This window comes from Phyllobates terribilis, unplaced genomic scaffold (assembly GCF_046119375.1).
Source record: "Phyllobates terribilis strain yellow unplaced genomic scaffold, ASM4611937v1 Scaffold_7__3_contigs__length_470593459, whole genome shotgun sequence".
In the NCBI taxonomy this organism is placed as follows: domain Eukaryota; kingdom Metazoa; phylum Chordata; class Amphibia; order Anura; family Dendrobatidae; genus Phyllobates; species Phyllobates terribilis.
In genome coordinates this window covers 39,565,283-39,591,395 of record NW_027362767.1, presented here as the reverse complement: position 1 = coordinate 39,591,395, position 26,113 = coordinate 39,565,283, and the positions used below count along the sequence as shown (strand labels likewise).

At 47.1% G+C, this 26,113-nt stretch overlaps 1 protein-coding gene and 1 non-coding gene across 4 annotated transcripts in view; both read right to left on the bottom strand.

Moving 5' to 3' along the window:
* Positions 1–25,323, bottom strand: part of MOK (MOK protein kinase) — a 45,616-nt gene extending 20,293 nt beyond the window's left edge. For all 3 annotated transcript variants that reach the window (XM_073638393.1, XM_073638394.1, XM_073638395.1), the window contains exons 1-4: positions 25,071–25,323; positions 22,152–22,266; positions 17,785–17,874; positions 1,021–1,091 (exon numbers count right to left, since the gene is read on the bottom strand). In XM_073638393.1, the coding sequence (XP_073494494.1) occupies positions 1,021–1,091; positions 17,785–17,874; positions 22,152–22,266; positions 25,071–25,077 (283 nt within the window). In that variant the 5' untranslated portion in view covers positions 25,078–25,323. The remainder of the gene's footprint in view (positions 1–1,020; positions 1,092–17,784; positions 17,875–22,151; positions 22,267–25,070) is intronic.
* Positions 25,324–25,482: 159 nt separating this feature from the next.
* TRNAK-CUU (transfer RNA lysine (anticodon CUU)) lies at positions 25,483–25,555 on the bottom strand. Its single transcript has one exon. It is a non-coding gene; the product is annotated as a tRNA-Lys (tRNA).
* Positions 25,556–26,113: the final 558 nt, after the last annotated feature.

Below are 26,113 nucleotides of genomic sequence, written 5' to 3'. Positions count from 1 at the left end.
GGGGGCAGGTTACAGGCTGGAGATTACGCCAAACACGTATGGAGGGGATAGATTGCAGGCTGGAGATTAGTTCAGAGACATACGGAGGGGACAAGTTACAGGCCCAGGATTAGGTCAGAGACATACGGAGGTGACATGTTACTGGCCGGAAATTAGGTCAGAGACATACGGAGGGGACAAGTAACAGTCTGGAGATTAGGTCAGAGACGTAAGGAGGGGACAGGTTACAGGCTGAAGATTAGGTCAGAGACATACGGAGGGGACAGGTTACAGACTGGAGATTAGGTCAGAGACGTAAGGAGGGGACAGGTTACAGGCTGAAGATTAGGTCACAGACGTACGGAGGGAACAGGTTTCAGGCTGGAGATTAGGTCGTAAACAATAATTTTTTTTGACTCGAGGTTGAGGAAAATGTTTTTGAGCGTCAGGTGGTGGTAAAAAATGCACATTGAAGCTTCTAAGTCAGAGTAGAAATACGAGAGGCAGAGGATTGACACGGCACGGGCAATGTACCCTAATAACAATGGTATGAGACAGAAGCAAAAACTTGGAAGGATCCATAGTCCCTGAAGTGACAGCAGGTCCCTCTATTCAGGACCCCTGGATCCTAAGGAACCAATCATTACACCACGAGCCCTGTATGTTTGGACACAGGAGGTTCCCCATAAATATGACGCCTCGTAAGAAGGGTTTTTATGGTGCTCAATAATCTTTTTAGCATGGAACAAGCCCAAAGAGGCAGATCTCAGGAGCGTATATAGAAAAAAGCCACCTGTATGATGTATTGTCATACAGTATTATTGTATCACAGGTTACCCAGCAGACCCACAGACCCAAACAAGGGAGATCAAGGGGTTTCTCAGCCAGGATGGAAAGAGCAGGAGCTCAGCTGCCATTATATGGCCGATCCTCCACCTCGGGCCGACACGGGACACGCAAACAGGACTTATCCCTCACTATAATAAGGCAGCCATAAAAAGCTGCACTGACGTCTGATGGGGCCAATGACCCCGCACTTACCTTTAATTAACTCGTAGATATTCATATCCATCAGCTCGCAGATCAGGGCGAGGCATCCGGATTTTCTGTCACTGTTTAAAAAAAACACAGAAGGTGTTAAAGTAGCCTTCCACCTCCAAACACGGCGGGTGTCAGGTATGTTAGAAATCCAGCACCTGCCGCCAACAACGGCGATCAGCGCTAGCTCCGATCACTGCAGTTTATCCACTTTAATGCCAATGTCAGTCTGTGATGGCAGCATTTAAGTGGTGCGCAGATGGTAGCGGGTCCTTACGGTATCTATCAGCACTCTTGAGATCCGATTGCGGGGGGCCGATGCATTATCATAGCAGCCAGAGGCATCCCGAAGGCCCCCCGCCGTCATCTTTGTGCTCCCATGAAACTCAGCCATAGTAGACTGTGATTTTTACTATACACTGTAAGGCTGTGTGCCCACGTAGCGTTTTACAAGCGTTTTTGATGCGGAATTTCCGCAGCGGAAACGCTTGTAAAATGCTTGGTAACCCGCACCCCATGATCCCCAATGGGTTTCCGCAACTTCTATGCACATGCTGCGGATTTTTCCGCAGCGTTTATGCCGCGTTCAAAAATCCGCAGCATGTCATTTAATTTTGCGTTTCCGCATGCAGAATTGCCTTTGTCCAATGCATAAAAAACGCAAGGCAATTCCGCATGTGGAAAACGCGTGAAAAACGCGCGAAAAAAGCGCGATAAACGCGTGCGGAATTCCGCATGCGTTTTTCCGGGAGAGGACTTGCATTTATGCAGCAGAAATTTTCTGCTTCATAAATGCAACGTGGGCACATAGCCTAAAACTGAAGAATTATGATCAAATGATCACAGGTTAAGTCTGCTAGGGAAGGCTATAAAAAAATAAGAAAAAAGCTTTAAAAAGTTACATATGTAAAATCACCCCCCGTATTTTTGGATTATTCGCACTGTCCGTAAAGTCAGATCAATGGAAATCTAAAATTAGCCCTATTGGAAAACTGCGTTAAGATATTAAACATGTCAAGTTTTGATCGCTGCACATACCCTCAAAAATGTAATAAAAAAAAAGTTAAAAAGTTGCATGTACCTCAAAATAATATCAATAAAAACATCAGCTTGCCAATTAAAAAGAGGTCCTCACACGTCTACACTGGTGTAAATTATGATTTTTTTTTTTTACAAAGTTATTATATATACAGTACAGACCAAAAGTTTGGACACACCTTCTCATTTAAAGATTTTTCTGTATTTTCAAGACTATGAAAATTGTACATTCACACTGAAGGCATCAAAACTATGAATTAACACATGTGGAATTATATACTTAACAAAAAAGTGTGAAACAACTGAAAATATGTCTTATATTCTAGGTTCTTCAAAGTAGCCACCTTTTCCTTTGATGGCTGCTTTACACACTCTTGGCATTCTCTTGATGAGCTTCAAGAGGTAGTCACCGGAAATGGTTTTCAATTCACAGGTGTGCCCTGTCAGGTTTAATAAGTGGGATTTCTTGCCTTATAAATGGGGTTGGGACCATCAGTTGTGTTGTGCAGAAGTCTGGTGGATACACAGCTGATAGTCCTACTGAATAGACTGTTAGAGTTCGTATTATGGCAAGAAAAAAGCAGCTAAGTAAAGAAAAACAAGTGGCCATCATTACTTTAAGAAATGAAGGTTAGTCAGTGCGAAAAATTGGGCGAACTTTGAAAGTGTCCCCAAGTGCAATTGCAAAAACCATCAAGCGCTACAAAGAAACTGGCTCACATGAGGACCGCCCCAGGAAAGGAAGACCAAGAGTCACCTCTGCTTCTGAGGATAAGTTTATCCGAGTCACCAGCCTCAGAAATCGCAGGTTAACAGCAGCTCAGATTAGAGACCAGGTCAATGCCACACAGAGTTCTAGCAGCAGACACATCTCTACAACAACTGTTAAGAAGAGACTTTGTGCAGCAGGCCTTCATGGTAAAATAGCTGCTAGGAAACCACTCCTAAGGACAGGCAACAAGCAGAAGAGACTTGTTTGGGCTAAAGAACACAAGGAATGGACATTAGACCAGTGGAAATCTGTGCTTTGGTCTGATGAGTCCAAATTTGAGATCTTTGGTTCCAACCACCGTGTCTTTGTGCGACGCAGAAAAGGTGAACGGATGGACTCTACATGCCTGGTTACCACCGCAAAGCATGGAGGAGGACGTGTGATGGTGTGGGGGTGCTTTGCTGGTGACACTGTTGGGGATTTATTCAAAATTGAAGGCATACTGAACCAGCATGGCTACCACAGCATCTTGCAGCGGCATGCTATTCCATCCGGTTTGCGTTTAGTTGGACCATCATTTATTTTTCAGCAGGACAATGACCCCAAACACACCTCCAGGCTGTGTAAGGGCTATTTGACCAAGAAGGAGAGTGATGGGGTGCTACGCCAGATGACCTGGCCTCCACAGTCACCAGACCTGAACCCAATCGAGATGGTTTGGGGTGAGCTGGACCGCAGAGTGAAGGCAAAAGGGCCAACAAGTGCTAAGCATCTCTGGGAACTCCTTCAAGATTGTTGGAAAACCATTTCCGGTGACTACCTCTTGAAGCTCATCAAGAGAATGCCAAGAGTGTGCAAAGCAGTCATCAAAGCAAAAGGTGGCTACTTTGAAGAACCTAGAATATAAGACATATTTTCAGTTGTTTCACACTTTCTTGTTAAGTATATAATTCCACATGTGTTAATTCATAGTTTTGATGCCTTCAGTGTGAATGTACAATTTTCATAGTCATGAAAATACAGAAAAATCTTTAAATGAGGTGTGTCCAAACTTTTGGTCTGTACTATATATATATATATATATATATATATATATATATATATATATACACATATACACAGTGCCTACAAGTAGTATTCAACCCCCTGCAGATTTAGCTGGTTTGATAAGATGCAAATAAGTTAGTGCCTTCAAACTGCAAACGAGAGCAGGTTTTATGAACAGAAGCATAAATCTTACAAACCAAAAAGTTATGTTGCTCAGTTGAATTTTATTAAATTTTAAACATAAAAGTGTGGGTCAATTATTATACAACCCCTATGTTTAATATTTTGTGGAATAACCCTTGTTTGCAATTACAGCTAATAATCGTCTTTTATAAACCTGATCAGGCAGGCACAGGTCTGTGGAGTTATCTTGGCCCACTCCTCCATGCAGATCTTCTCCAAGTTAGCTAGGTTCTTTGAGTGTCTCATGTGGACTTTATTCTTGAGCTCCTTCCACAAGTTTTCAATTGGGTTAAGGTCAGGAGACTGACTAGGCCACTCCAACACCTTGACTTTTTCCCTCTTGAACCAGGCCTTGGTTTTCTTGGCTGTGTGCTTTGGGTCGTTGTCTTGTTGGAAGATGAAATTACGACCCATCTTAAGATCCTTGATGGAGGAGCGGAGGTTCTTGGCCAAAATCTCCAGGTAGGCCGTGCTTTCCATCTTCCCATGGATGCGGACCAGATGGCCAGGCCCCTTGGCTGAGAAACAGCCCCACAGCATGATGCTGCCACCACCATGCTTGACTGTAGGGATGGTATTCTTGGGGTCGTATGCAGTGCCATCCAGTCTCCAAACGTCACGTGTGTGGTTGGCACCAAAGATCTCGATCTTGGTCTCATCAGACCATAGAACCTTGAACCAGTCTGTCTCAGAGTCCTCCAAGTGATCATGAGCAAACTGTAGACGAGCCTTGACATGACGCTTTGAAAGTAAAGGTACCTTACGGGCTCGTCTGGAACGGAGACCATTGCGGTGGAGTACGTTACTTATGGTATTGACTGAAACCAATGTCCCCACTGCCATGAGATCTTCCCGGAGCTCCTTCCTTGTTGTCCTTGGGTTAGCCTTGACTCTTCGGACAAGCCTGGCCTCGGCACGGGAGGACACTTTCAAAGGCTGTCCTGGCCGTGGAAGGCTAACAGTAGTTCCATAAGCCTTCCACTTACGGATGATGCTCCCAACAGTGGAGACAGGTAGGCCCAACTCCTTGGAAAGGGTTTTGTACCCCCTTGCCAGCCTTGTGACCCTCCACGATCTTGTCTCTGATGGCCTTGGAATGCTCCTTTGTCTTTCCCATGTTGACCATGTCTGAGTGCTGTTCACAAGTTTGGGGAGGGTCTTAAATAGTCAGAAAAGGCTGGCAAAAGAGATCTTTAATCCACACATGTGAAGCTCATTATTCTTGGTGCCTGAACTACTTCTTAATACTTTAGGGGGACCAAACAGAATTCTTGTGGTTTGAGGGGTTGAATAATAAATGACACTCTGAATTAACTTTTAACGTTTTTTTTTTTAAAAAAAAAAAAAAAAAAAAAAATTTGCTGCAGTGCATTTCCCACTTCCAGGCTGATCTACAGTACAAATGTCATAATGCCAAGTTAATTCCGCATGTGTCAACCAGCTAAATCTGCAGGGGGTTGAATACTACTTGTAGGCACTGTATACATATACATACACACTGTATATGTTTTTTTTTTAACTCCCCCCCCCCCCCTCTTCCAAGAGTCATAATCTATTTTTATTATATTCTTATTTTTCCATCGACCTAACGACATGAGGGCTTGTCTTTTAGAGGACGAGTTCTAGTTTTGAATGACACCATTTGCTTTACTAGATAATGTACAGAGAGACAAGTAAAAAAAAAATCCAAAGTCAGGTTAAATGGCAAAAAAAAAAACCAAAATCAATTTTTCTCTTGTTTTCTGGGGTTTAAATTTTACATAATTTATTGAGCAATAAAAAATAACCTGATAACACTAAAATACACTGCTCAAAAAAATAAAGGGAACACTCAAATAACACATCCTAGATCTGAATGAATGAAATATTCTCATTGAATACTTTGTTCTGTACAAAGTTGAATGTGCTGACAACAAAATCACACAAAAATCATCAATGGAAATCACATTTATTAACCAATGGAGGCCTGGATTTGGAGTCACCCCCAAAATTAAAGTGGAAAAACACACTACAGGCTGATCCAACTTTGATGTGATGTCCTTAAAACAAGTCAAAATGAGGCTGAGTATTGTGTGTGGCCTCCACGTGCCTGTATGACCTATCTACAATGCCTGGGCATACTCCTGATGAGGCTGAGTATTGTGTGTGGCCTCCACGTGCCTGTATGACCTCCCTACAACGCCTGGGCATGCTCCTGATGAGGTTGAGTATTGTGTGTGGCCTCCATGTGCCTGTATGACCTCCCTACAATGCCTGGGCATGCTCCTGATGAGGCTCAGTATTGTGTGTGGCCTCCACGTGCCTGTATGACCTCCCTACAATGCCTGGGCATGCTCCTGATGAGGCTCAGTATTGTGTGTGGCCTCCACGTGCCTGTATGACCTCCCTACAACGCCTGGGCATGCTCCTGATGAGGTTGCGGATGGTCTCCTGTGGGATCTCCTCCCAGACCTGGACTAAAGCATCCGCCAACTCCTGGACAGTCTGTGGTGCAACGTGACGTTGGTGGATGGAGCGAGACATGATGTCCCAGATGTGCTCAATCGGATTCAGGTCTGGGGAACGGGCGGGCCTGTCCATAGCTTCAATGCCTTCATCTTGTAGGAACTGCTGACACACTCCAGCCACATGAGGTCTGGCATTGTCCTGCATTAGGAGGAACCCAGGGCCAACCGCATCAGCATATGGTCTCACAAGGGGTCTGAGGATCTCATCTCGGTACGTAATGGCAGTCAGGCTACCCCTGGCGAGCACATGGAGGGTGTAACATACCTGGCGGCGTCCTTGCATAGTGGTCCATCTCCCACTGTGCAAGAGCGCGCACTTGATCTCCTGTCCAGAATGTCTCTCTGGCTTCCCTCCATGCTGTCTGTTTGTGTCTGTTTCTGCTGCTTAAGGGCGGCGCCCGATCACTTCCTGCTTTTTGTACCTGCTGTGGGTCACACTCCTTGTGCGTCCTCAGCCTATTGCTGTCTGTCACCTGGTATATAGCTCAGCTGCTCCAATCAATCCCTGCCTGAGCATAGTGTTTCATTCAGTGTGTGCTTGCACTCTGAAGGTGCCAGGTCCCGTTCTGTGTTCTCTTGTCTGCCTATCCTGGAGGCTGTATTTCCAGGCCTGTCTGAACACGCTCCTAGCCTGTTCCTCCTGCCTTCTAGGGGCCGATTACCTAGACCCGTTCCTGTATCTTGTCTGACCTGTCTGAACACGCTCCTAGCCTGTTCCTCCTGCCTTCTAGGGGCCGATTACCTAGACCTGCTCCTGTATCTTGTCTGTCCTGTCTGAACACGCACCTTGCCTGTTCGTCCTGCCTCTCTGGGGGGCGTATTCCCAGACCCGCTCCTGTATTCCGCTGCAGTGTCGGTCTCCTCCGTACACTCAGTTCCAGTCTGAACTCTCTCCTATCCTTTACCTGTTTTGCCTCTATGTCCGTTCCCTTCCTTTTTCTGCAGAGTCTGAACTCGTACCTAACTCCTGCTTGTTGTCTCTGTACTCCCGTTTGTGAGTTTGTGGTCCACTCGCTACTTCTCTGCTAGTACCCTGTGGGTGTCTGGCTCTGCCTTTCCCTTCCTGTCTGTTCCGTGTGAACAGAGCCCTGTCCCCCCTACTCAGCCTAGCCTGCTCTGACTCCTTTGCTTACCGCTCCGGCGGTTCTAGCCTGCCCTGCTTCTGCCCACTGCTCCGGCAGTCCTGTCCTGCTTCTGCCCGCTGCTCCGGCAGTCCTGTCCTGCCCTGCTTCTGCCCGCTGCTCCGGCAGTCCTGTCCTGCCCTGCTTCTGCCCGCTGCTCCGGCAGTCCTGTCCTGCCCTGCTTCTGCCCGCTGCTCCGGCAGTCCTGTCCTGCCCTGCTTCTGCCCGCTGCTCCGGCAGTCCTGTCCTGCCCTGCTTCTGCCCGCTGCTCCGGCAGTCCTGTCCTGCCCTGCTTCTGCCCGCTGCTCCGGCAGTCCTGTCCTGCCCTGCTTCTGCCCGCTGCTCCGGCAGTCCTGTCCTGCCCTGCTTGTGCTCGCTGCTCCTGCAGCCCCGTCCTGCTCTGTTCTTGCCCACCGCTTCGGGCGTTCCCTCTCTGCTGTGGTTGTCTACCGCATCTGCGGTTCTGTGACCCAGTCTGTACTGGGTCTTAACCTTTCTGTGCTCCAGCCCGTCCTTTCGGCCAGTACCTCCCTGCCTGCATACTCGCCTGTATCCACCCATCTGCATACCTGCCGTGTCTGCTTATATCCACCAGTCTGTGCCAGCCTAACCTGCCTGTTCCTGAGTCCCAGTGTGTACTGGGTCCTATCCCGCCTGTGTTCCTACCTGCTAGTGCCTCCCTGTCTGCACTCTAGCTGTGCTTGCCTGTACCCCTCTACCTGTATTGTTCCTGAGTCCCAGTGTGTACTGGGTCCTATCCCGCCTGTGTTCCTACCTGCTAGTGCCTCCCTGTCTGCACTCTAGCTGCGCTTGCCTTTACCCGCCTGCCTGCATACCAGTTGTGCCTGCCTATACCCTCCAGTCTGTGCGCCAGCCTAACCAGCCTGATCCAGTAATCCCTGTGTGGGTCAACCCCCGTGTCCGGAGTTTGACCTGGAGTAGCACCTGGTCCCTCTGCCCGGTTTCTCCCTGGTGCAATGGCGTCGTATGCCGTCGTGCCATCTTGGTCGGATCGGCCAGATACTTAGTCACGCCCCTCCAGGCACTCTCCGGTTCATGGTCCAGTGGAATCACTACAATCACACGCACACGCCGCTCAGCCCGGGCGTGTGCATAACAGCATGCTCAGGCCATGGTTCCCGTTGAGCCCCACGGCCTTCGCTCTCTGAGAAGTTTTCCAGCGAATACATGCATTAAAATAAATAAATAAATTTTTTTTTTTCCTTTAGCTGAGTTCCAGGCGAATTACGCACCCGTCCAGATGGATCTATCTGCTCTCGTTCCCGCGGATCCGCTACGTTATTATGGGGATCCTAGACAAAGTCGTGCATTTGTGGAGCAATGCATGCTACACTTCAAGTTCTACCCTCTATGTTTTCCCACCGATCGGGTTAAGGTGGCATTCATTATGTCTTACCTGGCGGGTGATGCCTTGGAATGGATCAACCCCCTATATGAAACACAGGATCCGATCCTCCTGGACCTAATGGCCTTCCTGGTGGCCTTTCTAATGGTCTTCGATGATCCTAACCCGGAGGCTCCTGCTGAAGCTTCACTTCCCAATATCCCGGAGCAGCCCCAATGGGTAATGTGTGTGGGTAGCGCAATAGTCCTCCAGCCCAATGAGACTACTGCCCACCCAGAATCCTCACAGGGTGACTACGCTTTCCGGAATACTTCTCCCAACCTCAAGAGGCAGTCCAGACGTGCTAGACGTAGAGGCAAGCCGTCACGCCAGGGTCTGTCCTCCCTGAGACCTCCTGACCCCAACCTTGAAGTCCCTACTGAAGCTTCATCTCCCTGTATCCCGGAGAAGCCCCAACGGGTAATGTGCGTGGGTAGTGCACCAGTTCTCCTGCCCGAAGAGACTTCTGCCCATCCAGACTCCACACAGGAGAACTTCCTGCACCCGGCATCAGATGCTTCACCCACTTTAACCGGTGTGCATGTCCAAGGATGCTCCAAAGCTGTGGTTACCTCAGAGTCTGTGCACCTCTACTACCTGGCGGAGGACCCCCTGTTGCCTCCTGAATCCTCCGGGATACCACTCGATGACAAATGGAGAGAGAATTCTCTACACCCGGTACTCGATACTTTGTCCGCTTCGTCCTGTGAGCCTGACAATGGGTACCCCAAAGTGGTAGTTACCCCCGAGTCTCTACACCCCTCCGACCAGGCGGAGGACCTCCAGTTGTCTCCTGAACCCTTCGGGGTGCTACCTGGTAGCGAAAGGACAGAGACTCTCCTATACTCTGTACCTGATACCTCGCTCGCTTCGTCCAGTGAGTCCAACCTAGTGTACTCCGAAGCAGAGGTTACTACCGAGTCTCTACACCCCTCCGACCAGGCGGAGGACCTCCAGTTGTCTCCTGAACCCTTCGGGGTGCTACCTGGTAGCGAAAGGACAGAGACTCTCCTATACTCTGTACCTGATACCTCGCTCGCTTCGTCCAGTGAGTCCAACCTAGTGTACTCCGAAGCAGAGGTTACTCCCGAGTCTCTACACCCCTCCGACCAGGCGGAGGACCTCCAGTTGTCTCCTGAACCCTTCGGGGTGCTACCTGGTAGCGAAAGGACAGAGACTCTCCTATACTCTGTACCTGATACCTCGCTCGCTTCGTCCAGTGAGTCCAACCTAGTGTACTCCGAAGCAGAGGTTACTCCCGAGTCTCTACACTCCTCTGACCAGGCGGAGGACCTCGAGTTGTCTCCAGAACCCTTCGGGGTGCCACCTGGTGGTAAATGGACAGAGACTTTCCTATATCCTGGATCTGATACCTCGCTTGCTTCGTCCAGTGAGTCCGACCTAGTGTACTCTGAAGCAGAGGTTACCCGTGAGTCTCTACACCCCTCTGACCAGGCGGAGGACCGCCAGTTGTCTCCAGAACCCTTCGGGGTGCCACCTGGTGGAGAATGGACAGAGACTTTCCTATACTCGGTACCCGATACCTCGCCTGCTTCGTCCAGTGAGTCCGACCTAGTGTACTCTGAAGCAGATGTTTTCTCTGAGCCTCTGCACTCTTCTGACCCGGCGGAGGACCTCCAATTGTTTCCTGAATCCTCCGGGGTACCACCAGAAAACAAAGAGACAGTGACTTTTCCTCATTATGCACCTGATAACCCGTCTATTTCTTCCTGTGAGCTTGACAAGATGTACCTCGAAGCAGAGATTACCCCCAAGTCTCTGTCCCCCTCCAACCCGGTGGAGGACTTCCAGTTGTCTCCTGTACCCTCTGGGGTGACACCTGAAAATATGTGGAGAGAGACTTCCTTGTGTGCTGTTCCTGGTACTCCACCCGTTTCGTCTGTTGCTAAGGGTGGCTGGATGGGAGGTAGCATCCTAGCTACCCAGAGGAGACCAGTTTTTCCGGTGGACAGGGGAAGTGATCTCTTCGAAGTGAAGAATTGGCCCTCGAATTCCCTGCGGAAGATTCTGGCAGGCCTGAAGAAGAGGGGGCGTAAGGGGGGGGGGGTACTGTAACATACCTGGCGGCGTCCTTGCATAGTGGTCCATCTCCCACTGTGCAAGAGCGCGCACTTGATCTCCTGTCCAGAATGTCTCTCTGGCTTCCCTCCATGCTGTCTGTTTGTGTCTGTTTCTGCTGCTTAAGGGCGGCGCCCGATCACTTCCTGCTTTTTGTACCTGCTGTGGGTCACACCCCTTGTGCGTCCTCAGCCTATTGCTGTCTGTCACCTGGTATATAGCTCAGCTGCTCCAATCAATCCCTGCCTGAGCATAGTGTTTCATTCAGTGTGTGCTTGCACTCTGAAGGTGCCAGGTCCCGTTCTGTGTTCTCTTGTCTGCCTATCCTGGAGGCTGTATTTCCAGGCCTGTCTGAACACGCTCCTAGCCTGTTCCTCCTGCCTTCTAGGGGCCGATTACCTAGACCCGTTCCTGTATCTTGTCTGACCTGTCTGAACACGTTCCTAGCCTGTTCCTCCTGCCTTCTAGGGGCCGATTACCTAGACCTGCTCCTGTATCTTGTCTGTCCTGTCTGAACACGCACCTTGCCTGTTCGTCCTGCCTCTCTGGGGGCCGTATTCCCAGACCCGCTCCTGTATTCCGCTGCAGTGTCGGTCTCCTCCGTACACTCAGTTCCAGTCTGAACTCTCTCCTATCCTTTACCTGTTTTGCCTCTATGTCCGTTCCCTTCCTTTTTCTGCAGAGTCTGAACTCGTACCTAACTCCTGCTTGTTGTCTCTGTACTCCCGTTTGTGAGTTTGTGGTCCACTCGCTACTTCTCTGCTAGTACCCTGTGGGTGTCTGGCTCTGCCTTTCCCTTCCTGTCTGTTCCGTGTGAACAGAGCCCTGTCCCCCCTACTCAGCCTAGCCTGCTCTGACTCCTTTGCTTACCGCTCCGGCGGTTCTAGCCTGCCCTGCTTCTGCCCACTGCTCCGGCAGTCCTGTCCTGCCCTGCTTCTGCCCACTGCTCCGGCAGTCCTGTCCTGCCCTGCTTCTGCCCACTGCTCCGGCAGTCCTGTCCTGCCCTGCTTCTGCCCGCTGCTCCGGCAGTCCTGTCCTGCCCTGCTTCTGCCCGCTGCTCCGGCAGTCCTGTCCTGCCCTGCTTCTGCCCACTGCTCCGGCAGTCCTGTCCTGCCCTGCTTCTGCCCGCTGCTCCGGCAGTCCTGTCCTGCCCTGCTTCTGCCCGCTGCTCCGGCAGTCCTGTCCTGCCCTGCTTCTGCCCGCTGCTCCGGCAGTCCTGTCCTGCCCTGCTTGTGCTCGCTGCTCCTGCAGCCCCGTCCTGCTCTGTTCTTGCCCACCGCTTCGGGCGTTCCCTCTCTGCTGTGGTTGTCTACCGCATCTGCGGTTCTGTGACCCAGTCTGTACTGGGTCTTAACCTTTCTGTGCTCCAGCCCGTCCTTTCGGCCAGTACCTCCCTGCCTGCATACTCGCCTGTATCCACCCATCTGCATACCTGCCGTGTCTGCTTATATCCACCAGTCTGTGCCAGCCTAACCTGCCTGTTCCTGAGTCCCAGTGTGTACTGGGTCCTATCCCGCCTGTGTTCCTACCTGCTAGTGCCTCCCTGTCTGCACTCTAGCTGTGCTTGCCTGTACCCCTCTACCTGTATTGTTCCTGAGTCCCAGTGTGTACTGGGTCCTATCCCGCCTGTGTTCCTACCTGCTAGTGCCTCCCTGTCTGCACTCTAGCTGCGCTTGCCTTTACCCGCCTGCCTGCATACCAGTCGTGCCTGCCTATACCCTCCAGTCTGTGCGCCAGCCTAACCAGCCTGATCCAGTAATCCCTGTGTGGGTCAACCCCCGTGTCCGGAGTTTGACCTGGAGTAGCACCTGGTCCCTCTGCCCGGTTTCTCCCTGGTGCACTGGCGTCGTATGCCGTCGTGCCATCTTGGTCGGATCGGCCAGATACTTAGTCACGCCCCTCCAGGCACTCTCCGGTTCATGGTCCAGTGGAATCACTACAATCACACGCACACGCCGCTCAGCCCGGGCGTGTGCATAACAGAGGGCTGTGCGGTCCTCCAAAGAAATGCCACCCCACACCATTACTGACCCACTGCCAAACCGGTCATGCTGAAGGATGTTGCAGGCAGCAGATCGCTCTCCACGGCGTCTCCAGACTCTGTCACATGTGCTCAGTGTGAACCTGCTTTCATCTGTGAAGAGCACAAGGCGCCAGTGGCGACTTTGCCAATCCTGGTGTTCTGTGACAAATGCCAAGTGTCCTGCACGGTGTTGGGCTGTGAGCACAACCCCCATATGTGGACGTTGGCCCCTCATACCACCCTCATGGAGTCGGTTTCTAACCGTTTGTGCAGACACATGCACATTTGTGGCCTGCTGGAGGTCATTTTGCAGGGCTCTGGCAGTGCTCCTCCTGTTCCTACTTGCACAAAGGTGGAGGTAGCGATCCTGCTGCTGGGTTGTTGCCCTCCTATGGCCCCCTCCACATCTCCTGGTGTACTGGCCTGTCTCCTGGTAGCGCCTCCAGCCTCTGGACACTACGCTGACAGACACAGCAAACCTTCTTGCCACAGCTCGCATTGATGTGCCATCCTGGATGAGCTGCACTACCTGAGCAACTTCTCTGGGTTGTAGAGTCCGTCTCATGCTACCACGAGTGTGAAAGCACAACCAACATTCAAAAGTGACCAAAACATCAGCCAGAAAGCATTGGTACTGAGATGTGGTCTGTGGTCCCCACCTGCAGAACCACTCCTTTATTGAGGGTGTCTTGATAATTGCCAATAATTTCCATCTATTGTCTATTCCATTTGTACAACAGCATGTGAAATTGATTGTCAATCAGTGTTGCTCCCTAAGTGGACAGTTTGATTTTACAGAAGTTTGATTTACTTGGAGTTATAATCTGTTGTGTCGGGTGTGGTGGGTTCCTGGATACCTATCTCTAAGGCGAATATGTGCAACATTAATCATATGCTCTATCATATACATGTGTATGCGTATTTGATTCTCCATGTCTGACTTGTGTTAGCATTATGTTCTTGCCTGATCTTCTTTTGCTTACCTCTTGGCTATATAGCTGAATCGTATGTATATTGTGTGTATACATATAAGTATATATGAGTTTCCCTATATGTGCTCATTAATGCATATTTATAATGCTTGTTCTTTATTGACTACCTCATACTGGGATATTTACTTTGTTATATAATAATTGATAAACTTTGGATATATAGTTGATCCATGTGCATATTGTTTGTATACACACAAATACATGTGCGTTTCCTTATGTGTGCTCATTAATACATACTGATTTTTTGATTGAGCGTCTTTATCATGAACAAAAAATTCTAATACTGTGTAGTATACTAATATCTAATATCCAGATATATCCATCAATTGTCTCTTTTGTGGATTCTCACTTTCTAAATGAATTTATACTTTGGTTTTGAAATTATGTCTGCTTAATAAAAATATTGTTTTTACATGTGGCCCTTACTTAAAGCTTTTCTTTTTCGTATCTGTCTAGTCTGGGGTCGTCTTATACGCCGGTAATGCTTTTGAACTTTCAGAAATTGACATGCGGGGATACTCTGGGGGTGTTAATAAGCTGCCGTGGCCGTATCCCTGCCATGTTGGAGTTAATATAAGGTGGAGGGAGTTAAAATACGGCGGCGGTAGGTCCAGACAGTCAGCGCTTCTGTGCTGAAACTGACACATCGCTGCGTATTCCCAGCTCCGGACACAGCGCAGGGCTTCTGTGCCGACAGCTTTCACTTGTCACAGAAGCGCTGCGCTGTGTCCGGAGCAGGGAAGTTCGCATCGCTTCTGTGACAATATATGAAAAGCCGGCAATTCAGCAGCGGCATAAGCCGGCACCCGACAATTTAGAATAGAAAGAATAGAGAATCACACATAGATTAGATAGATAGAAACATGTCAGTCACATATATAATAAGCACAGTGACAGTGTTGCTAACTGTACTTGTCATTTAGTGTAAAGGATTTATTTAAAAAAATAATAGTGTTTTCATGCACCGTCTCTTTAAAAAAGCCGGCCGGCAATTCAGCATCTGTACCCGACAATTTAGAATAGAAAGAATAGAGCATCACACATAGATTAGATAGATAGAAACATGTCAGTCACATATCTATGAAGTACAGTGACAGTGCTGGTTAATGTACTTGTCATCTAGTGTTAAAATAACGGATTTATTTAAAAAAAAATTGTCGTGGGGTTCCCCTTAATTTTAGTCTCTAGCGGAGGTTAAGCAGACGGCTGGGGCAGATGTTTGAAGCCTGGGAAGGAGGTAATACCCACGGAGCTCCCCAGGCTACTAATATCAGCCCCCAGCTGAATACCTAGCCTTTACTAGCTATTAAAATGGGGGATCCCAAAAAAATGACGTGGGGTCCCCCCTATTTTAATAGCTAGCAAAGGCTAGGCAGACAGCTGGAGGCTGATATTAATAGCCCAGGAAGGGTGCCATGAATATTGGCCCCCTCCCAGGCTAGAAACACCAGCCGTCAGCCGCCCCAGAAATGGCGCATCCATAGGATGTGCCAATTCTGGCACTTAGCCTCGCTCTTCCCACTGCCCTGTAGCGGTGGCAGTGGGGTAATAGGGCTGGGGTTGATGTCAGCTTATAATGCCAGCTGACATCAAGCCCAGGTTAGTAATGGAGAGGTGTCTATAAGACGCCCCCATTACTAACCCCATAGTCAAACTTAAAAGAAAACACAAACACCCAGAATAAAGTCCTTTAATTGAAATAAACACACAATTCTTTATTGTTCTAAATTAAACCATACTTACCATCACGCCCATTCCAGCTGAAGCCAACGATCTCCTGCAATAAAAGTAAAATAATAAAGCAACCTCATCCTTACCTCTCCATGGTTCCCAGGACGGGTCCAGCTCTGCTACATCGAGATGACAAGCGGGACCGCAGCAGAACGCTGCCATCCAGCATGTCATCCCGCAGACACTGAGAAGCGCAGGCATGCTTGCGCTCCTCAGTGTCTCGCTGTGACGGCATCCAGATGAGCCGACAATGAACTCAGCTCACCTCCTGGACGTCCGTCACTGACAGCGTGGGAAACTTCTACTGCGCATGCGGGGAGCAGGAGAATTTTCCCACGCTGTCAGTGACGTGCATGAGGTGAGCCGAGTTCATTGGACATGATCTCGGCTCATCTGGATGCCGTCACAGCCAGACACTGAGGAGCGCAAGCATGCCTGCGCTTCTCAGTGTCTGCGGGATGACAGGCTGGATGGCAGCGTTCTGCTGCGGTGCAGCCTGTCATCTCGATGTAGCAGAGCTGGACCGGTCCTGGGAACCATGGAGAGGTAAGGATGAGGTTGCTTTATTATTTTACTTTTATTGCAGGAGATCGTTGGCTTCAGCTGGAATGGGCGTGACGGTAAGTATGGTTTAATTTAGAACATTAAAAAATTGTGTGTTTATTTCAATTAAAGGACTTTTTTCTGGGTGTTGTGTTTTTTTTAATTACTTTACTAGAAATTCATGGCGGTCATGTCTAATATTGGCGTGACCCCATGAATTTCAGGCTTAGGGCCAGCTGATAATGCCAAGCTGGCCCTAACCCCTTTATTACCCAGTGAGCCACCGCACCAGGGCCCTGGATGAGTTGGGTACAACGCCAGAAGATGGCGCTTCTATGAACGCGCCATTTTCCAGGGTGGCTGCGGACTGCAATTTGCAGCGGGGGGGGGGACCCAGAAAGCTTGGGCCTCCCTGCGCTGCAGATTCCAGCCCCCAGCTGCCTAGTTGTACCTGGCTGGACACAAAAATAGGGCGAAGCCCCACGTCTTTTTTTTTTTTAATTATTTCATGAAATAATTTTAAAAAAAAAGGGCTTCCCTATATTGTTGTGTCCGGCCAGGTACAAATAGGCAGCTGGTGGTTGGGGGCAGCCCGTTCCTGCCTGCTGTACCTGGCTGGACACAAAAATATGGCGAAGCCCACGTCAACATTTTTGGGAAAAATTAATTACAAAATTAATAATAATTTAGGGACTGCATCTTTATTAACCCCTCAATTGTCATTTAGTGTTAAAATAAAGGATTTTTTAAAAAGAAAATTGGCGTGGGATCCCCCATCATTATAGTCTCTAGCGGAGGTTAAGCAGACGGCTGGGGCAGATGTTTGAAGTCTGGGAAGGGGGTAATACCCATGGAGCTTCCCAGGCTACTAATATCAGCCCCCAGCTGAATACCTAGCCTTTACTAGCTATTAGAATGGGGGACCCCCCCAAAAAATGACGTGGGGTCCCCCCTATTTTAATATGTTTATGAGTGACAGTTTTCCTGCTATATACCTGCATGTCATAAGAATTTAAATTAAAAAAGGACCATGTTAAATTCAAATCTGTTTTTTTTTAATTTTTACCGGTGTTTGGTATGCGTTGGAAAAGGGGTAGTCTTATATGGTGAATATATCCTAAACTCTATATTTTAACAGGAAAGTAGGGGGGTCGTCTTATACACCAGGTCGTCTTATACGCCGGAATATACGGTATATATATATATATATATATATATATATATATATATATATATATATATATATATATATATATATATATTGTGATGCTTTATAGCTCCTTTATTGGGATAAATGCTTATGCTTAATATATATATAAGGATCCCTCGCCCTGTACAACCTGTGACGCCGGTGCATGAGCGATCTGGAGCCGTGGAGATACTTACTACAGCACTTCGTGCAGCGTGAGGATGTTGGGGTGCGGGCTGAGTCTTCGCAGCGCCTGGATCTCTCTCACATTGTTTACCTGCTCGATGCTGGAGATGAGCAGATTGTATTAGTATCAGATAAAGCCCGGCTTCCGCTTCTGTCCTTATACATTAAATGTGTACTTGGGCACAAAATGAAAAAGAAAAAAAAGACAGATATGAGGCAAATCATGCAGTAATACAATACTAAGTACCCTATATTTATTATGCAACTTTGCTTTACATTTATATATAATGATGGTAGGGTATGAGATATATTTTTGTCTTTTGTAGGTTTTGCTTCTTTTTGCTAGTGTGAACATGCTCCTATTTCTTGCATGTCTACCATCTTAGACCTCAGTTCACATTGCTTGGTTTTTTGTCTTGTTTGCATTCTGTGCAATTTAAGGGTGTGGCATCCCCTTTGTTGAGCTGATTAGTATATATGTAGCTTACCACGGGCCTAGGTGGTCTGGAGTTGGGACCCGGTCCTATTTGTCTACCCTTTTATATGCATTACTTCAACTTTGATATACAGTAAGGTTTTTAATATAGGCAGTATAGGTACCGTCCCAATTTAGGGTCACCTTGCCGCTGGTGGGACGGCTTGTATACTTTTTTTGATCAAAAATAGTTCACTAAGTACCCTATATTTATTATGCAACTTTGCTTTACATTTATATATAATGATGGTAGGGTATGAGATATATTTTTGTCTTTTGTAAGTAATACAATAATACAGTAATACAAACATAACTAAATTTAACCCCTTCCCCTGGATTCATTTTGGCATTTAGGTTCCTCGGCATATAGGCTTCTGTATAGGGCCGTCCCGGAGGCCACTGGAATCTCTGGCTGCTGAAACATTTGCATCATGGAGGGACGCGGAGCTGAGAGACGGAGTCTGCTCCCTCTGACAACACTAAAATGCCAAAGTCAAAATCAAATGGCGCCCATCTAAAAATGACACGGCCTGGATCGGCGGATTCTCTGATCTCGGTTGTTGGGGCAGGAGCCTCGCAGACATTAGACAGCCAAGCATCCACTATAGCAGGCATGGGAGGCCGATATAGGGCTTTTAAAGCAGTCTCTAAATATCTGCGGCTCTCACTTCGGTAGGTCATTGCCGGCAGTTGTTTTTGCAGCCTGCAACCCCTCAGGATAATGGCTGACCATCAGGAGTGTCACAATCCAGATCTGCAGCATTTATTGAAGTTGGATACCAGCATCTCATCGGTTTGCCTGCTATTGCATTCTGCTGTGGATTTTACCTGTGTGTGCAATCCAGCAGGTAAATCTGCCGTGTTCCCATCATCCCGTCCTGCTGGCAGAGATGGTGTCAGGTGCACAGGACGCGGCAGGTGTATGAGAAGTCACTTGTTACTAGTCATCAGTCCATGTGCAGCAGACACTGCCACCTGCTGGCCAGAGTAAAGTATGACATCAGAGAACATAGAATCCTAGAACGTTAGTTGGAAGGGACCTCCGGGGTCATCGTGTCCACCCACTGCTCAATGCAGGATTCACTAAACCATCTCAGACAGATGTCTGTCCAGCCTCTGTGTGAAGACTTCCATTGAAAGAGACCTCACCACCTCTTGTGGTCGCCTGTTCCACTCATTGATCACCTCACTGTCAAAAAGTGTCTTCTAATATCTAATCTGTATCTTCTCCCTTTCTATTTCATCCCATTGCTTCTCGTGTTTCCATGTGTAAATGAGAATAAGGATGATCCCTCTACACTGTGACAGCCCTTCAGATATTTGTAGACAGCTATGAAGTCTCCTCTCAGTCTTCTTTTTTGCAGCTAAACATTCCCAGATCCTTTAACCATTGTAGGACATTGTTTGCATACTGATCACCATCCTGGTCGCTCTTCTCTGAACTTGCTCCAGTTTGTCGATGTCTTTTTTAAAATGTGGCGCCCTGAACTAGACACAGTATCCAGATGAGGTCTGACCAAAGAGGAGTAGAGGGGGATAATTACTTCAGATGATCTAGACTCTTTGCTTCCCTTAATACATCCCAGAACTGTGTTTGCCTTTTTTGCTGCTGCATCACACTGTTGACTCATGTTCAGTCTATGATCTATTAGTATACCTAAGTCTTTTTCACACGTGCTGTTGCTTAGTTCTATTCCTCCCATTCTGTAGATGTAATTTTTGTTTTTTCTTTCCCAGATGTAGAATCTTGCATTTCCCCCGTTAAATACTATTCTATTAGTTGCTGCCCATTGTTCAAGCTTATCTAGATCCTTCTGAATCCTTCTCTGTCTTCTCTAGTGTTAAGCCCCCGTCTCACATAGCGATATCGCTAGCGATATCGCTGCTGAGTCACGGTGTTGGTGACTCACCAGCGATGTCGCTGTGTGTGACACTTTGCAACGATCAGGCCCCTGCTGTGAGGTCGCTGATCGTTGCAAAGTGTCCTGGACCATTTTTTGGTCGTTGGCCTCCAGCTGGCCAGCACACATCACTGTGTGTGACCAGCGGGACCAACGATCTGGCTGGTAACTATGGTAAACATCGGGTTACTAGGGGCACGCGCGCACTTAGTAACCCGCTGTTTACCATGGATACCACTCTGCTACGGTGCGCGGAGGCTCCCGCGCACCGTAGCAGAGTGGTATCCATGGTAAACAGCGGGTTACTAGGGGCACACGCGCACTTATGAACCCGATGTTTACCATAGTTACCAGCCTGCTCCTGCTTGCAGCAGGCTGGTAACGGGAGCAGGACATCGTGGAACGATTCTTTCCACGATATCGCTGCTCCCCTGATCGCTGGTGAGCCTGCCTGTTTGACAGCTCCCCAGCGATGTATTAGGGATGCAGCAACGATCCCTGACAGGTCGTATCGTTGTCGGGATCGCTGCTGCATCGCTTAGTGTGACGGGGCCCTTAGCTATCCCTCCTAGATTTGCATCATCTGCAAATCTGATTAGTTTACCTTCAGGTCCCTTATCTAGATCATTTATAAAAATGTTGAACAACACTGGGGCCAGGACAGAGCCTTGTGGTGCCCCACTTGAAACACTTCCAATTGGATGTGCCACCATTCATTACCACTCTTTGAGTACGATCACTGAGCCAGTTATGAATCCACATAACCGTAGTCTTGTCAATCCCATAATTGGTCAATTTTTCAATATGGATATTATGAGATACTTTATCAAATGCCTTTTTGAAGTCGAGATATACTATATCTACTGCATTTCCCTGATCCATCCTGACAGTGATTCCATCATAAAAGGAAATTAGATTAGTCTGGCATGACTTGTTTGTTACAAACCCATGCTGGCTCTGGTTAATTACTGTATTCTTATCCAAGTACTAACATACATGCTGTTTTCCTGGTATAGAAGTAAGGCTCACAGGCCTGTAATTTCCTGGCTCCATCTTCTTTCCTTTTTTGAATATAGAGACAACGTTTGCCCTGGGGATGTGCGATACTGTTTTGTGTGGCTGTATCCTATGCGCTGCGATCCGTTTGTTACGACAAAAATGTAATCCAGTACAAACCCAAAAGAGATGGCCTCTTCTTACCAATATTTTTTTAAAAGAAATTTTAATAGCATTTTTTTCCCGTAAATCAACAGGACATGTGAAAGTAAGAAACTTTGTAATATAGCTTATCAGTTAAGTCCGCTTCTTTCTCTTCCAGGGCAGATCGTTCATTCTCAAAATTCTCAATTTATGGGTAGATTCTATCTTCAGCAATACAGACATAGGAGATGTCAGTTGGTGCTCATAAAGTTCTATGGAGAAGTGTAACTGTCGTTTCAGGAGAACTTAATGCAGAATGTCTGTGCCAGCCTATAGCTCCTCCTCCCATCTCCATAGAACTTTATGACCACTAACTGTCATCTTCTATCTCAGTCTTCTCTGAATATTTTTTTTTCCCATGAACTGAGAGTGAAAAATCAATCTGTGAGCAGAAAGAAGCAGATTTCTCTGATAAGAAATATTATAAAGTTGCTTATTTTAATACTATTATTATTTAAGTACTTATGGGAAAAAAAAGAAAAAGAAAATGGACGCTACCCTTCAAATTCTCTAAAGCGTTTGCGTTGGTCCCTACATCTGAAAATGGACTCAAACTCCTCTCTAACCGCTTGGTAGAGAGCCTCTGAACTGTCATGTATGGGAAGAAAGATGGCGGCAGTCGCACGATTTACCAAGACGACCGCTGTTCATGGATGAACCCTCTAATACGCAGGCGCTTAACGTGAGCAGACGCAGGAGATTCCGCGCTGTAAGGCGCTGATTACTGCTCAGAAGAGCCGGACGAAAGAGTGGTGACATGGGTAAGTCTGCGGTCATTCACAGCGGCGTACGACACACGTACCTTTTGTACAGCTGCTTCATCTTCTTGCACGCGTAATAATGTCCATCCTTTAAGCTCTGCGTCTTCACAACTTCAGAAAACGTCCCTTCTCCAATTTTCTGAATCGTTTTATATCCTGATTTTTTTTTTTATATAGATAAAAAAGTCAATTAAAATAAAATAAAAATCAGAATTTTGCTAATTTATTGTTATCAGAGAGCAGTGCATTTGGGGGAATTTAGAGGTCAATCCAAACCTATAGAAAATATGAATGAAAGCAGGAAAGAGCTAATCCGCTGTCTGTTACCAAGGGCAACCGGACGAATTTTGAAAAGGTCGCCACATTTATCACATATCTTGTCAACATAAGGTGGGAGCAACCCTTTAATTCAAGCAAATCCTGGCAAGAGCTGGTGCAAGATAATAAATTAAAGGGGTTGTCTGGTCACTTATAAATGAACAAAAAAAATCAATAACATATAAAAACAGGAAAATAATGAAATATTACTCACCTTAGTGATCACATGATGTCTCCTCCTGGGTTCCCTGCTGCTCTCTGTACATTTAACTTCTGCAGCCAATCAATGGCAACAGGCCATGGTTACAGTCCATGATTGGCTGCAGCGGTCACATGTCCAACTAGACGAAGAAGGAGTACAAAGAGTGGCAAGAGGCACAGGAGGTGTCAGAACGGGATCATTAAGACAAGTATTAATTTGTTTATTATGTTACAATATTTGGGGATTTTTTTTTTTTAAACATCCCTTTAAAAGGCCAAGTTATCAGACATTCTAGATTATCATAAAGGAAGAAAAAGGGCCCAAAATCCCCGTGTGTGAATGGAGGGGTGATCTGCAGTCGTGTCCTCCTTTTCACTCTCACAACTGGTCCATTCTTCCATCAGCAATGAGACCCCCAGAGACCCTACATTCATCGCTAGCCTGTGTATGGGCGATAAATGTATTCAGTGGTACAAACCCTTTAATACAACAAAAATGTATTTTATATTTGTCTGCCTGTGATTTTTTTAATATTTTTTATCGTAGGCAGGATTTGATGTTTTCAGATTTTTTTTGCAGCCGATTCAACATTTGCAACTTTTTAAAAAGTTTAAATTTTAAATTTTTAAAGATAGATCTTTTTTTTTTTTTTTTTTACGCAGATGTACTACAGTCACTCCCTCACCCCTGGAGTGATTTTATGTGTGCCTGAATGTTTTGTGCAAATTTTTTCAATGTTTTAGCCGGACGTGAAACTTTTTCTTCCAGAAGGGTTAAAGTAAAACATGAAAAAGCATTTTCGATTGTACTCAAAATCCATCATCCACGTGCGCCTTTCAAGGAATTTTGTGCTTAAATGTATCAACGAATACCTCAACGCAAAAAAAAAAAAAAAAACGTAAAAATAAAATAATATATAGCAAAAAAAAGACATTGGGCATTTTTTTAAAATATATATATATAAAAAAAAAATATTTAGAAAAAAAAAAAAAAGGAAATACCCCAAAACCCAGGTGTGAAAGACGCAGGAGTGATTCTGTCTGCACAATTTTTCGGATCAGACGCTACTAAAGGAGTGGTGGAGTGGAATCAGATTTCTGCTTTATCAAGTGAGTAGAGTATACAGATGTGCAGGGTCCTGGTCCGATGAGTCACGTCTGTAGCCCGGGAAGACTTAACCAGAGCCCTGCGAGCCTCCTGTGGCCTCCCCTGTGAGCCTCCTGTGACCTCCCCTGCGAGCCTCCTGTGGCCTCCCCTGCGAGCCTCCTGTGGCCTGCCCTGCGAGCCTCCTGTGGCCTACCCTGCGAGCGTCTACTGAATATTAGACCCCTGTAACGTCATACATGGGTGGGTCGCAAAGTGAAGACATTATGGGAGGCCGCACGTCTCTGGTTCAGCGCCCCCAGACTAGAAACATGGAGGCTGCTGCAAAACTTTTTGCTCAACTCTGCAAATTACGGATTAACCCTTCCTTCACCTTTTTTTTTTTATTTATTGCCGCCATGGACTTGCATTGAATCGCTTAATATCCGCATGACTACATGTGCACATGTGGATATCACACGATTCAATGTGCGGATGGTACCCGGGTCTGGAGAAGAGGAGACTCTCCTCCAGACCCGGGTACCATAGTACCTGTTAAAAAAAATAATTTAAAATGAACAATATACATTATACTCACCTTCTGATGGCCCCCGGTCTCCTCCTCCGATGCGTCCTGGCTCCCCGGCAGCTCGCGATGGTCTAAGAGGACCTGCCATGACGTCATTTAGACATGTGACAGGTCATGCGACCGCTGACGTAATTTTTACCATTTCTATTCTTTTTTTTTAAACTATTACTTGGTCACACTATATATGCCGGTTGCATGGATTTATATAGTGTGACCAAGTTTTCAAGCACTTTTCCAATTGATGATAAAATGGCTTGGATAAGCGCTTGATAACCCGCATGCAAAAACGCTTGACAAACACTTCTACCTGGCAGGAAAAACACATGTAAGATCCGCATGTAAGATCCGCATGTATGATCCGCATGTAAGATCCGCATGTAATATCCGCATGTAATATCCGCATGTACAATCCGCATGTAAGATCCGCATGTATGATCCGCATGTAAGATCCGCATGCGTTTTTCCTGCCAGGGAGATGCAGAAAAAATCTGCAGCATTTCTGCATCGTGGGCACTAGGCCTAACTCTGCGCTAGGAGAAACCGCAGACGTTCTGCGCTCGGCCACTTTACACGTCGGTCACATGACCTGTATCTGGGTTGCTATGGACGACGTGTCCCCTTCCCCTGCAGTGGCGATATTTACGTGTCGTTATTTACGCGTCGTCCTGTTGGGGGCGTAGTAATAATAATAATATGGAGGAGGTGACTCTTTCTTATGACTTTGCACTTGTTATTGTTGTGTTATAATATAACATACTTCACACTTACTGTTCATGGCGCCGCCGCCGTCCGTCACACGGAGCAGTCCGCCGTGCTCGGCTCCGGCATCGCTCCCTGTCACTCACACGCGGGGCAGGACACGGACTCTCCAGGAGAGCAGAGTCACGGCGCCATGTTTTGTGCTTCCGTCTCCTAGGCAACCGCACCTGCTCCGCACCCTGACACCACGGCCTCTGCCGCCTCCTGTCACTAGGGCTCCAGGGGAACGTCTGCGCGTCACTGCGCATGCGTTTCACGTCACAGCCCCGCCCACACAACCCGTACTGTAACGAAATGAGCAGTTCTGAAGGAAAAAGGAACGTAGAAACAAAGTTATTGCATTCTTTTATAAATACCGGTTATAACGAAACGAAGAAAATCTAAAAATGTAAATAAAATATAAGTTGAATAAAAAAATCTGCGCCCAACGTGGGGCTCGAACCCACGACCCTGAGATTAAGAGTCTCATGCTCTACCGACTGAGCTAGCCGGGCTGCTGGTAAGAGCAAGACAAAAAATGCTATAGTAGGATACAGTATGCTGTGTCATACTTTATTTTATTATATGAATTATAGTAAAAAGAAGAAATAGTATAACATTTTTTTCTTTGTAAGTTTAATTATCAAACAGAAATGATCCCAGTAATAAAATACGAAGCTGTGCAGAGCCCTGACGTGAATACACGTAAAAGCGGCTGCAACAAATATAAAGGTGCCACATATATGGGCATTAAAGTGGGCACCGAAAGGTTTTATCAAAAGGGTTAAATAACTTTGGGCCATTGATCTAAACGATAGGGTATGCCCTGGATCAAATCCAGGTCACTACGGCCTGGACCAAAAGGGTTCTGGACATCAAAGTGGGCAGACGGACAATTTTATTTTACAGATTTAGATAAGGAATTGGTGTTTATAAAGGGTTAAATGGCTTTGGGTCGCTGATCTCACATCACCGATAGACAGATAAGGCTGACGCGGATCATACACAGGTCATTCCAACTCGGCCCAAAAGGGTTCTGGTGTGAGATCAATGGCCAAAATCATAGGAATCAT